This window comes from Pistacia vera, unplaced genomic scaffold (genome assembly GCF_008641045.1).
Source record: "Pistacia vera cultivar Batoury unplaced genomic scaffold, PisVer_v2 Contig430, whole genome shotgun sequence".
In the NCBI taxonomy this organism is placed as follows: domain Eukaryota; kingdom Viridiplantae; phylum Streptophyta; class Magnoliopsida; order Sapindales; family Anacardiaceae; genus Pistacia; species Pistacia vera.
Window position 1 is genome coordinate 1,801,146 of NW_022196258.1, and position 14,840 is coordinate 1,815,985.

Consider the following 14,840-nt stretch of genomic DNA (forward strand, 5'->3'; position numbering starts at 1 on the left):
GAGATCAGCAAATTTTTTATAAGTGTCCTGGATGTTCACACATGTGTCATATGTCTGGCCGCGAAAATATACCTTGGCATTTCTGCTTGCAGGTTATATTTTCAATGGTTATGGCTAGATATATAATTCAAAAGGTCTTAATGGAGGCCACTTAGATGTTCTGTAATACTTGTACCATATAAAAGGAATCGGCAGTAAATTTATTGGTGATTGGGGTATCTGAATCAATTTGCAAGCATCTCAATTATTTTTTTTTGGATTCTGAAGTTACGATAGAGTAAACCTTCAGTAGCAATCCCTATTAGCGTCGAGTGGATCAAATTCAAGATATCTTGAGTAATACATCTAAGAATTCTAGTTGACCGTTCAATCATCCAGTGATTGTTGTATATTGAATATGGATCTAGCTTAATCTTAAATAATATAGTGCATATCATATTTTATAAATAATGACGTTATTATAGTTTAATTTAATCCAAGATTTGACTATCAATGCAATTAATTACATCGCCCAAGTAGCTGCTAGCTTGAAAGTTGAAACCATGGAGGGATAGTTTTGGTCAAACAAGTAGGTTGATGAAACCATTTAATTAATGGCGTTTTGGTAGATGGAGATGGGGAAGATGGAAACATGAACTTGAGGACAAGCGAGAGGCTTGATGTAATGGACATTTCTAGGAAGTTACCCTTGTAGAGAACAGCTCACTCACGTAACCAAACCCACTACCATTAACATAAACCTCTGGGAATCTCTGCCTATAAATACCCTTCTCTATATTCTCTTTATCTAAACCAATCTTTCTTAGCTTCTTTCTCTCTCTCTTTCTCTACCTCTTTTTGTCGCTAAACTTAAACCATGCCTGCTCAAGTGATGCCCGAGCCAACCTTCAGGGTATTCATGTTATGGGTTGGGAAGACAGTCCTCCAATCTCTCATAAAAGGTATCTGTTACTGACATTTCTCAACTTCTCTAGTTTTTTCGTTTTAAAAACAAATATAAGTAGAAGATTTCATCGGAAACTCCATCATCAAATGAGCATATTCCAATGTGCAACAGTTTCTTTATGGAAAGGAGCTGCAGTAATACATTATAAAATTATGATACATTGGCTTTTCTATCTTGAGCGTTGAGTTTGTGAACTTTTGTTGCTATTTTCCAGGTTGAGGGCAAAGTTGCAATTATCACAGGCGGTGCTAGAGGCATCGGAGAACACACAGTAACTATTCTCGAGACAGGAGCCAAAGTAGTCATTGCCGATGTTGAAGACAAACTTGGAAATTTACTGCTGATACATTATCTCCTTCAGCTAGCTTTGTTCACTGTGATGTTAGCTCAGAAGACGACATGGAAATTTGATAAACTCAACAATCTCTCGTTACGGACGCCTTGATATTCTTTTCAACAATGCCGGGGTGCTTGGAAACCAGTACAAGAACAAGAGCATTATCAATTTCGACCCAGATAATTCGATCGAGTCATGCGTGTGAATGTCAAAGGAACCGCTCTTGGAATTAAACACGCGGCTCGAGTCATGATTCCCAGAGGAGGCGGATGCATATTTCGACTGCAAGTGTAGCTGGAGTCATGGGAGGCTCGGTCCACATGCTTATACATTCAAAACACGCCATTGTTGGGCTCACAAAGAACACGGCGTGCGAGCTTGGACGATACGGATTCGGGTTAACTGTATTTCCCCATTTGGTGTTGCGACTTCTATGCTCGTTAATGCTTGGAAGACAGTTGATGATGAAGAAGAAGATGATGCATGAATTTCGGAATTCCTAGTAAACAAGAAGTGAATAAAATCGAAGATTTTGTGAATGACTTGGAAATTAAAAGGTTCAACTCTAAGAGGTAAAGATATTGCAGAGGCTGCTCTTTATTTGGCAAGCGATGAATCAAAATATTTAAGCGGCCATAATCTTGTTGTAGATGGTGGAGTCACCACATCAAGAAATTGTGTTGGTTTGTAATAAAAATTTCTTATTAATTGTAGTTCAGTTAAATTCCCTTTCCAAGGCTCTAAATGAGGATTAAACTAACCTTGAGATACCATTTTAATGTCAATGAAAGAGACACATTGGATTGGACAACCAGATCACCTCTTTGACTGCCTAATGGAAAGGCTTTTCATAATTAATTAATTAATTATTTTAAGCTTAATTAGTTGACATTTATCTCATCATTTTATATAGTTTTCAAAGATTTTAATACGAATCTGTATCTAGTTGTTTGGAGATTGTATATTATTTAAAAGGTTTTCAAGTCTTTAAATGACTCTTACGTATAAATTGGTCTGGACATCCTATCCAAAAAAATAAAAATAAAGATTTGAATAGGAATCCTTGAGATGATTAAGGGCCGTTGCTTAAACAGTAAGCTGTAGCCATCCACTAATTTAAGTATCTATAGATGATCGCTTGTGCTAATTTAATTAAAATTATTATGGATTTTATTCCAAAGAAAAAGGAGAACTTTAATTAATTAAACGAATGGTGTACTTGTATCAATTCTCTTGTGATATTCTGATCTCCCAGCTTAATATTGGGCACTCATCATTAAACATTTTTCTATTTTCTTTCCAACAACAGAAAGCTGAAGATTTGACCCCATAAATCTATAATGGGTTCTTGAATTAAAGGAAGCCATGTGAGAAAAATTCGTCCAGGACAGCCAAATGTGGAGAAAAACAACAAACAATTAAAGCCTTGAGAAGTACTGTACAATTTGCAGCTGCATTAGCCATGTGACAGTGTGACACCTTTTTTAATTATATAAATGTAAGGAATTAAGAATACGCTGACAATGTACCTTGTTATTTATTATCTATATTATTATTAACATATTCACATAAGTTTGATGTGATTCTCAGTTCCTTGACACATTTTATTAATTGATTCCAAAAATATGTAAAATATTCTAGGCTCCGTATGTTTTATTATTTCTACCCATATTCTAAGTCCTATTCCTAAAATACTGGTTTGTTTAATTATTGAGAAATATTAGTATATTTTTTAATTATTTTAAAACCCCTTAAGTTTATTAATTTTATAAATACCCCAAAAAAATTTTAAAAATTAACAAAATCACCCTCACCCCCCATACTTGCCAGATTCCGACAACCACCATTGGTTGTAGCCGGAATCTATTACAACAACTTACAACGATCGAAACCCAAAGAAATAGCCGTCGTTGACCGACAACGACGGCTGTATCAGACTTTTGCAGCTATCGACGACCAGATCTGGCTTTTTCCGACCATATCCTATGGGGTCTGGTCGAAAAGGCCAATCGACGCCCTACCCACCAGATCTGACTGGTCTCATCATAACATCATTTTCTGACCAGATTCCGACGGTGGTGGCCGAAATCTGGCACTATGGGTGGGTGAAGGTGTTTTTGTCATTTTATAAATTTTTTATATATGGGGTGTTTAGTTAAATTAGCAAACCTAGGAGTTTTTTTTTGTTAAATTTTAAATTTTACCTCGTAATACTCCCCTATTCAACTACTCAATATTATTCCCAAATCCTATCTAAAATAATAAACAAACGGACCCCTAAGTGTTTGGTTTACTATTTTCTTATCATATTCTAATCTATCCCAAATAAATGTTTTTTTCATTTAAGAAAATGCTACATATTTTTATTCAATCTTTTAGTCCCCCTAAATTTATTAATTTAACTACACAAAAAAAAGTTTAAAAATTAACAAAAACACCCCATCTACCCATATTTACCAGATTCTGGCCACCACCATCGGAAGATGGCCCGAATATGATATAAGATATACTACCGGTCAGATCTTTGGTCGCACTTAGCTGTCGTTGACGAACATGCAACTTAAATTAATCAACACTTTCTAGTGTTAAATATGATTCTCTTTCCTTTTTCTTCTTAAGGGAGAGCGACATTTCCCACCCAAGGTTTGGCAAAACATACTTTACCACCATCCACTTTTAAAATGACACTTTCTCACACTTTGTTAGGTTCTGTTATGTTTTCCGTTAATATTTTACTGAAAGACAAAAATACCCTTAAATATTTTATTATTTTTTAATTAGCCAAAAAGTCAATATTAAAATTGAAAAAAAGAAAAAATAGTTAACCCCACCTAAAAAGTTAGAAGTAATGCTATAAAATTGTTTAAGTTAAATAATCTTAATATTTATTTAAAATGTCATCAATATTACAACATTATTATTTATAATATTTTCTTTTTACTAATTAACATAAAAAATCAATATTCCTAATTAATTAAATAAACAAAGAAAAAAATGTATCTTTATACTTAGACTAATAGATAATCGAATAAAAATTTTGAATTAACTAAATTTAATTTATAATAAACTAATTAAGAAATAAACTATTTAAGGGTATTTTTATTATTTCAGTCAAATATTCAACAGAAAATACCAATAGAACCTAATGGAGGGTGGGAAAGTGTCATTTCATCAAACCTTCTGTGGGAAAATGTCTTTCTCCCTCGTCTTAAATACAGTTTACTTTTCGGAGACCTATGGGACTATGGTTTTGTGGGAATCCACGTGAAGCATGAGAAACTAAGTATTCCCCATAATATTTAAAGTTTTAACCTAAAATCTTCTAACCTAATATCTTCCTCTCTTTCTCTCCGAGCTGGCAGTGCATCTTTGCATTGCACAAAAGAGAGATTTTCAAATTTTTGTCTGTGAATGACTCGAACAGCTCAATAGCGTGTAAAATTATTCAACTTTGGTAAGCTGCCAAAAACCTTCCCTGGATTTATAAAATATTGAAACTACAAAGTCATACATGGTTGGTTGCTTTATTATTAGCCGAAATATCAATAGGAACACATCATTCGTTTATCTGAACCAGTTTACGCGTTGTTAGGATCATAAATCGTCATTGACCCAAATAGGAAAACAGAACCACCAGTGAGGAAGAGATCGGGCCCAATCCCAAAGAGGCCCAAACCAGATTAGTTCCATTTGATACGAGATACGGCCTGTCCAAACTATCTGGGCACGGGCCTCCCAGTTCCAGTTCACTTCTTGAGCCTATAGGCGAGTTCAGAGCCCATGACCCTTTGTGATCACTTTCCTGTTCCCGATCAATCTCCTATTCAAAGTCACTTTCCTGTTCCTGATCACTTTCCTACTCAAAGTGGCTTTCCTGTTCAGATCACCTTCATATTCGGATGCTAGTAAGACAGCTCACCACCGTCCTAACTCTTCTAGGGTTTGCATCATAGTCACACTAGGACTCTTACTTCCACTAGGATTGGGAGACCAGACTGTCACTATATAAACAGAGGCCAGCCCTCTCGATCACAATGGACATTACACCTTCACACCCAAAGCTCTGACTCAAGAGCTTCATATCACTGCCGTAGTCACAGTCCCCGACTAGACTTGTGGTAACCTCTCTACTCCTTAGCTCTCACTATAATAGCCTGTTTCAGCCTTGCTGACTTGAGCGTCGGAGTGCCTACGACAAACACTATCCGGATGTTTTCCGTTCGCTTCACGCGTTTGTTTCTCTACGTGTGCAGGTGCAGCGGATCGCTAGTGGCCTCAACCTCACGGGATTAAACTCCCTTTCTGTACAGGTAGATTTTTACGTTTACACGCGTATCTCAACTAATCCCTTGAGGCCTTGAAACTGGTCGGTCGAGTAAAAACTTCAATGGTTATCTCTATTAATGTTTGGANTTTGGTCAAGAACTTGAGGCTGCTGCTTTCGATGATTAGCTATACATCGAAATCAGCTTTAAATTCGATGGAGATCACATTAAAGTAAGTAGAAATATATAACCAGTACTGTTTTGGTCAAATACATTTCCCAATTCCCAGATTCTTGTAGTATGAAGGTTTGGGTAGAAACAATTAACTAGAAGAAAATGAAAGAGGGTCTGTTGGGTTGAGTCTGCTGCCACTAACTGACTCCATCTTTAATTTGTTCTTTACAATTAGATACAAAAATACATTGAATAAAAGCTATATTCTAATATTTGTCCTGATTTGGTCCTATTTTTTGTTGCGTGTTCAAGGCGATTAGTTTGCCCGTCACTATGCACAAATATTGTCTCTATATATTATTTTTTTTTTTTTGGTACTCAGGAATGTTCGAATCAGCTTACACGTATCTCAATTAGTCTCTCGAATCCTAAAGTTAACAACCAAATAAGCCTCCAGTAACTATCCCGTATTAGTAGTAATGAGGATCCGAACTCAACACTTTTTGAGTAATATACCTAAAAGTCCTAAGTGAATCGCCAAACTACTTAAAGATAGTTAATATTGTCTCTACCGAAAAAAAACTAAGTATACAGTACTCAATTTCAAGAGGAATAAAAGCATTGAAGATTATAACAGTTACAAACAGTTAATACTCTTTATATTTTAATTTGGAACTGGGGCTTGAATATACATCCATAGATACACTGTTTTTTGCTCTATATTCTGTCACTCTGATTTTGATAGACAAAGGCCTTTTGTGTTGAGAATTGATTAAAGTTTTAGGTGAATTTTGACTTGGGATTTCTTTGACACTATTAGAGATTACAGAAGATACGTGAAGAACTCAAACAGAGAAAAGTGATCGTGTTACAGGAAACTTGGAAGAGAGGAATTTGTAAATTATTTGTGTTTGTGTATTTGATTATTTTATTTCAGTTCCTACAATAATTTTGTACTTTTTTTCCCATTTTATAAATTGCAAGTATGTGTAATTAATTTATACATTTAACTGAAAAAGGATCATGCAAGGCCATGTGGTATAGTTTTCTGGGATATTAAACAAATCCAGAGATTATCTATCTTGGATTTGAGGCAGAAACAGTTGAATTAGGTGAAAAACAAGTACCCAAATCCTTCGTCAAACCCTCAGAGATCCAGCTCCAGTCTGGGCAAATCTCTAGCTTTTGGCAGAAGTAACAGCATACAATATTATAGTTGTACACAATCTAGTTGGAAAAACATAGGCTATAGAAGGCTAGATCCTCGTTGTTTGTTCCAGAAATATATCTTAATATCTAGCTTCGATGTCATATAATTTTGGATACACCAAAATCTGCCTTTAGCTGGCTCCAATCTAAAGCTTCGTTATGTGAAACTCTCTACCTAAAAGCTTGTAATTTTTCTTTGTGTGAACTCAAAGTGGGAACAAAATATATATTCATTTACTAAGAGATCAGCAAATTTTTTATAAGTGTCCTGGATGTTCACACCAGTGTCATATGTCTGGCCGGCGAATAATATACCTTGGCATTTCTGCTTAGCATGTTATATTTTCAATGGTTATGGCTAGAGTATATAATTTCAAAAGGATCTTAATGGAGGCCACTTAGATGTTCTGTAATACTTGTACCATATAAAAGGAATCGGCAGTAAATATATATTGGTGATTGAGGGTATCTGTATCATTTTTCAAGCATTTCAATTAATTTTTTGGTTTTCTGAAGTTAACGATAGAGTAAACCTTCAATAGCCATCCCTATTAAGCGTCGAGGTGGATCAAATTCAAGATATTTTGATTAATATATCTAAGAATTCTAGTTGACCGTTCTATCATCTATTGATTGTTGTGAATATTTAATATTGATCTAGCTTAATCTTAAATAAATATAGTGCATATCATATTAATTATAAATAATGACGTTATTATAGTTTAATTTAATCCAAGATTTGACTATCATGATGCAATTAATTACATCGCCCAGCAGTAGCTGCTAGCTTGAAAGTTGAAACCATGGAGGGATAGTTTTGGTCAAACAAGTAGGTTGATGAAAATCATTTAATTAATGGGCGTTTTGGTAGATGGAGATGGGGAAGATGGAAACATGAACTTGAGGGACAAGCGAGAGGCTTGATGTAATGGACATTTCTTAGGAAGTTACCCTTTGATAGAGAACAGCTCACTCACGTAACCAAACCCACTACCATTAACATAAACCTCTGGGAATCTCTGCCTATAAATACCCTTCTCTATATTCTCTTTATCTAAACCAATCTTTCTTAGCTTCTTTCTCTCTCTCTTTCTCTACCTCTTTTTGTCGCTAAACTTAAACCATGCCTGCTCAAGTGATGCCCGAGCCAACCCTTCAGGGTATTCATGTTATGGGTTGGGAAGACAGTCCTCCAATCTCTCATAAAAGGTATCTGTTACTTGACATTTCTCAACTTCTCTAGTTTTTTCGTTTTAAAAACAAATATAAGTAGAAGATTTCATCGGAAACTCCATCATCAAATGAGCATATTCCAATGTGCAACAGTTTTCTTTAATGGAAAGGAGCTGCAGTAATACATTATAAAATTAATGATACATTGGCCTTTTCTATCTTGAGCGTTGAGTTTGATGAACTTTTGTTGCTATTTTCCAGGTTGGAGGGCAAAGTTGCAATTATCACAGGCGGTGCTAGAGGCATCGGAGAAGCAACAGTAAGACTATTCTCGAGACATGGAGCCAAAGTAGTCATTGCCGATGTTGAAGACAAACTTGGAAATTTACTTGCTGATACATTATCTCCTTCAGCTAGCTTTGTTCACTGTGATGTTAGCTCAGAAGACGACATGGAAAATTTGATAAACTCAACAATCTCTCGTTACGGACGCCTTGATATTCTTTTCAACAATGCCGGGGTGCTTGGAAACCAGTACAAGAACAAGAGCATTATCAATTTCGACCCAGATGAATTCGATCGAGTCATGCGTGTGAATGTCAAAGGAACCGCTCTTGGAATTAAACACGCGGCTCGAGTCATGATTCCCAGAGGAGGCGGATGCATAATTTCGACTGCAAGTGTAGCTGGAGTCATGGGAGGGCTCGGTCCACATGCTTATACAGCTTCAAAACACGCCATTGTTGGGCTCACAAAGAACACGGCGTGCGAGCTTGGACGATATGGGATTCGGGTTAACTGTATTTCCCCATTTGGTGTTGCGACTTCTATGCTCGTTAATGCTTGGAAGACAGTTGATGATGAAGAAGAAGATGATTGCATGAATTTCGGAATTCCTAGTAAACAAGAAGTGAATAAAATCGAAGATTTTGTGAATGGACTTGGAAATTTAAAAGGTTCAACTCTAAGAGGTAAAGATATTGCAGAGGCTGCTCTTTATTTGGCAAGCGATGAATCAAAATATGTAAGCGGCCATAATCTTGTTGTAGATGGTGGAGTCACCACATCAAGAAATTGTGTTGGTTTGTAATAAAAATTTCTTATTAATTGTAGTTCAGTTAAATTCCCTTTCCAAGGCTCTAAATGAGGATTAAACTAAACCTTGAAGATACCATTTTAATGTCAATGAAAGAGACACATTGGATTGGACAACCAGATCACCTCTTTGACTGCCTAATGGGAAAGGCTTTTCATAATTAATTAATTAATTATTTTAAGCTTAATTAGTTGACAGTTATCTCATCATTTATATATAGTTTTCAAAGATTTTAATACGAATCTGTATCTAGTAGTTTGGAGATTGTTTATTATTTAAAAGGTTTTCAGGTCCTTGAATGATTCGTTGAGGTACGCATAAATTGGTCTGAATATTCTGAAATACCAAAAAAAATAAAAAATAAAGATTTGAATAGGAATCCTTGAGATGGATTAAGGGCCGTTGCTTAAACAGTAAGCTGTAGCCATCCACTAATTTAAGTATCTATAGATGATCGCTTGTGCTAATTTAATTAAAATTATTATGGATTTTATTCCAAAGAAAAAGGAGAACTTTAATTAATTAAACGAATGGTGTACTTGTATCAATTCTCTTGTGATATTCTTGATCTCCAGGCTTAATATTGGAGCACTCATCATTAAACTATTTTTCTATTTTCTTTTCCAACAAACAGAAAGCTGAAGAGTTGACCCCATAAATCTATAATGGGTTCTTGAATTAAAGGAAGCCATGTGAGAAAAATTCGTCCAAGGACAGCCAGGAAAGTTGGAGAAAAACAACAAAAACAATTAAAGCCTTGAGAAGTACTGTACAATTTGCAGCTGCATTAGCCATGTGACAGTGTGACACCCTTTTTTTAATTAATATAAATGTAAGGAATTAAGAATACGCTGACAATGTACCTTGTATTATTTATTATCTATATTATTATTAACATATTCACATAAAGTTTGATGTGATTCTCAGTTCCTTGACACATTTTTATTAATTGATTCCAAAAATATGTAAAAATATTCTAGGCTCCGTATGTTTTATTATTTCTACCCATATTCTAAGTCCTATTCCTAAAATACTTGTTTGTTTAATTATTTGAGAAATATTAGTATATTTTTTAATTATTTTTAAACCCCTTAAGTTTATTAATTTTATAAATACCCCAAAAAAATTTTAAAAATTAACAAAATCACCCTCACCCACCCATACTTGCCAGATTCCGACAACCACCATTGGTTGTAGCCGGAATCTATTACAACAACTTACAAACGATCGAAACCCAAAGAAATAGCCGTCGTTGACCGACAACGACGGCTGTATCTAGACTTTTGCAGCTATCGACGACCAGATCTGGCTTTTTCCGACCATATCCATAGTGGGTCTGGTCGAAAAAGGCCATATCGACGCCCTACCCACCAGATCTGACTGGTCTGCATCATAACATCATTTTCTGACCAGATTCCGACGGTGGTGGCCGAAATCTGGCACTATGGGTGGGTGAAGGTGTTTTTGTCATTTTATAAATTTTTTATATATTGGGGTGTTTAGTTAAATTAGCAAACCTAGGAGTTTTTTTTGTTAAATTTTAAATTTTACCTCGTAATACTCCCCTATTCAACTACTCAATATTATTCCCAAAATCCTATCTAAAATAATAAAACAAACGGACCCCTAAGTGTTTGGTTTACTATTTTCTTATCATATTTCTAATCTTATCCTCAAAATAAATGTTTGTTTCATTATTAAGAAAATGCTATCATATTTTTATTCAATTCTTTTAGTCCCCCTAAATTTATTAATTTAACTAAACACAAAAAAAAAGTTTAAAAATTAACAAAAACACCCCATCTACCCATATTTACCAGATTCTGGCCACCACCATCGGAAGATGGCCCGAATATGATATAATGATATACTACCGGTCAGATCTTTGGTCGCACTTAGCTGTCGTTGACGAACATGCAACTTAAATTAATCAACACTTTCTAGTGTTAAATATGATCCTCTTTCCTTTTTCTTCTTAAGGGAGAGCGACATTTCCCACCCAAGGTTTGGCAAAACGATACTTTACCACCCATCCACTTTTAAAATGACACTTTCTCACACTTTGTTAGGTTCTGTTATGTTTTCCGTTAATATTTTACTGAAAGACAAAAATACCCTTAAATATTTTATTATTTTTTAATTAGCCAAAAAGTCAAATATTAAAAATTGAAAAAAGAAAAAATAGTTAACCCCACCTAAAAAGTTAGAAGTAATGCTATAAAATTGTTTAAAGTTAAATAATCTTAATATTTATTTAAAATGTCATCAATATTACAACATTATTATTTATAATATTTTTCTTTTTTACTAATTAACATAAAAAATCAATATTCCTAATTAATTAAATAAACAAAGAAAAAAATGTATCTTTATACTTAGACTAATAGATAATCGAATAAAAATTTTGAATTAACTAAATTTTAATTTATAATAAACTAATTAAGAAATAAACTATTTAAGGGTATTTTTATTATTTCAGTCAAATATTCAACAGAAAATACCAATAGAACCTAATGGAGGGTGGGAAAGTGTCATTTCATCAAACCTTCTGTGGGAAAATGTCGTTCTCCCTCGTCTTAAATACAGTTTACTTTTCGGAGACCTATGGGACTATGGTTTTGTGGGAATCCACGTGAAGCATGAGAAACTAAGTATTCCCCATAATATTTTAAAGTTTTAACCTAAAATCTTCTAACCTAATATCTTCCTCTCTTTCTCTCCGAGCTGGCATGCATCTTTGCATTGCACAAAAGAGAGATTTTCAAAAATTTTGTCTGTGAATGACTCGTAAACAGCTCAATAGAAGTGTAAAATTATTCAACTTTGGTAAGCTGCCAAAAACCTTCCCTGGATTTATAAAATATTGAAACTACAAAGTCATACATGGTTGGTTGCTTTATTATTAGCCGAAATATCAATAGGAACACTTCATTAGTTTATCTATTTGTTTTTTTTAATCGTTAGGAATATCTAAGCCAGTTTACACGTATCTCAATTACTCCTTTGAGACCCTCAAACTAATCGGTCTAATAAAAACATCAATGGTTACCTCTATTAATGTTTGAGGGATTCGAACTCAAGAGCTTATAAAATCTCATTTTGTTTTTTTATCATCAGGCCCAGTAGTGGTTCGTTTATCTGTTTTTCTTTCATCTGGTAACCACTTTATAATTGATGGTTTTAAAACTTAACTACAATTAATCAAATTTAAGAACAATGATGATTAACTGATGGCTAGGCAGGCTTGGATTGGATCCACAAAGTAGTCAGAAATTGCAGCGCATGCATGGTGAGGAACCTTTCTATACGAGATGGAGAATATACTTTCCTGAATCAATGTTAAATCAACTAAATTAGAGGCTAATGCCACATTCCCATATCATTTGCTCAGAGATTTGATGGAAAAAAAGAATCTTCAAAGAGCCATATTATAAATATGCACCTGGAGACTAATTAAAGAAGCGAAGCTTTATCTGTACTGTTCTTTTTCTTGATTCAGTAGCGTGAGTGAATGGAATCTTGTCAGATAGATAACTAGTGTCCTTTGACTCATTCCAATAATCAGAGCCATTATTTTATTTTTAATTTAATTTAATCATAATAAAAGGTTTAAATAGAAAAGGCTGTTAAAAAAAAAAAAAAAAAAAAGACTTATCATACTGGGTTGAGATCCAAACAGTTAGAAGTTTGGGTCCGGTCCAAGTCCGATACCGGGAGGCAAGAGCCCGAGATTCCACTAAGGCTAAGCGTGGACAAGGTCCAACATTGTAATTTCCTTTTGCCATCCTTACATAGTCAAAGATGGTTCCAGAAATGATGAAACGCTATGATTTCCTGTCTCTCATTTTGTCTCCTCACTAATGAGTCAAACTCTCAATAGGAGTTGAATCTGTCTTCCATCGCCGTCTTAATGGACTATTATGAGATATATTTGTGATTCGGTTCTCTCTCCTCAATTAAGAGTGAATTTTACCCAAATCCATTTTATCATGATATCGAAATCACATTTGTTACGTTTGTTTGAGACGATGATGAGTTTAGACCTGATCTTACATAATAAGCATGAGAAAGGGTATTAAAATTGAGTTTATATCTTATCACTGAATTAATAAGTTATTATGATGTATATATGTGATTGGACTCCCTCACTTATAAGCTAATTAACTAGATTTTAAAAGTGAATTCTATCGGAGTCACTTTTTTCGCTGTCAACTTAAACTACTTAAAGTATTAAAGCATTAATGAGACTATGAATTTAAATATAAAAAAATCATTTCCTCATTTATTTTTGGCTGTAATTGTTTAATACACATAGTTGTAAGACTTAAATGCCTAACCTTGACACTCTTTGAGATGCCATGCCCAAGACCAATCCCATCGTACTTCGAAAAAATAATCCACCATCAACAGAACCTTCCTTCAGTTTTTGCCTACTGCAGAGTGGCGCTAATGCCTACTGGTGGCTGCCGCAGCATCAGCATCATCAGCCTTTAAAACCGCAGCGGTGGGCGGACGTGGACTTTATATAATTGACAATGACATTTCTCATATATTAACATTTGATGTGTCCATTCATCCTACCACGTGTCACCTTAAATGTTAATCTCTCTGACGACTCATCTCTTTCAACTTTGCCACTTACTTCCAGTACTGTTACGCATCATATCATTTCTCAAATCTCGATCTTAACTTGCCCATTTGTCTACCTCTAGCTTGTTAATTAAGCCATGGAGAATTTTGGTTCACAGAAGAATAATTCTATAAGAAAGCCGATGAGAAGAAGGTCTCATACTAGAAGGGTTCCTCAGGATTGTATAATCAACATGGCTGAAGCTAGAAGAGAGATTGTTCAAGCCTTGCAGCTCCATAGATCTTCAATGAAACAAACATCGACCACAAAATCAACAGGTATAGTTGCAGCAGCATCAATACCAAAAGTTGCAAGTTCTTCACAATGTTGTTATTATTCATTGACGGAGTCAATGCCTCTCCCGGAACCCGTATGGTCAACTACTGCACCTACGATTTCTGCAGCGCCACCGGCTGCCATGGAAAGCCTGGAATTCGAGTGGGGAGAAAACCAGGCTTCTTCTTATTCTTGGTGGTTAGGGTTTCTGAAAACTTTAGATGGCAAGATTGTTGAACATTCAAAATACCCACATTTAGAGAAAATTAATAATGCAATGGAAAATTCCAGGGTGGGGTTTGGTCACCAGGATAGTTCAAAACTTGGAGATGGAGATGAAAGTGACCAAAACTCATCTCCTGATGAATGGTTGATGTTTCCAAGTTATGATGATCAAGGTGAGACCACAAATCCCTTATGAAATTAAACTGTTGTTTCCAATTGTTTAGCTTTTAATTTATATATACTTCTGATTATTCTGATGATTTCTTATTAGATGTTTTTATAGTATGATTTGCATCCATTTTTATGCCTTAATTTTTAGTGGGTTGTATAATAATTAATGGAATAATTTAGAATTACTATATTATTGGAATAAAGAAGCAACCATGGGTGGACAATTGGATATGTATGAGAACATTAAGATGACATATAAGAACCTCTTTCTTCGATAACAAGACTTATATATTTAGGTGGGTTATTCGATACCATATTTATGACTTACCAAATCTATT

The 14,840-nt window shown here is 34.7% G+C and overlaps 1 protein-coding gene and 1 pseudogene across 2 annotated transcripts; both read left to right on the forward strand.

The window, feature by feature from the left end:
• The first annotated feature begins 856 nt into the window (after positions 1-856).
• Positions 857-2,016, forward strand: LOC116143416 (annotated as a pseudogene).
• Positions 2,017-8,054: 6,038 nt separating this feature from the next.
• On the forward strand, positions 8,055-9,905 carry LOC116143620 (short-chain dehydrogenase reductase 2a-like). 2 transcript variants are annotated; one of them, XM_031429081.1, is made up of 3 exons: positions 8,091-8,140; positions 8,366-9,075; positions 9,835-9,905. In XM_031429081.1, the coding sequence occupies exons 1-3, from the start codon at positions 8,103-8,105 to the stop codon at positions 9,840-9,842; spliced, it is 756 nt and encodes a 251-aa protein (XP_031284941.1). In that variant the 5' UTR covers positions 8,091-8,102; the 3' UTR covers positions 9,843-9,905. The 2 variants fall into 2 exon arrangements, with proteins under 2 accessions (XP_031284940.1, XP_031284941.1); XM_031429080.1 differs by lacking the exon at positions 9,835-9,905 and having other exon boundaries at positions 8,055-8,140; positions 8,366-9,236.
• Positions 9,906-14,840: the final 4,935 nt, after the last annotated feature.

Bases quoted from the DNA above. Each gene is read 5' to 3' on its own strand.
- LOC116143620 (XM_031429080.1), top strand. From the start codon at position 8,055: ATGCCTGCTCAAGTGATGCCCGAGCCAACCCTTCAGGGTATTCATGTT. The intron at 8,141-8,365 runs GTATCTGTTACT...GCTATTTTCCAG, and splicing joins CCTCCAATCTCTCATAAAAG to GTTGGAGGGCAAAGTTGCAA.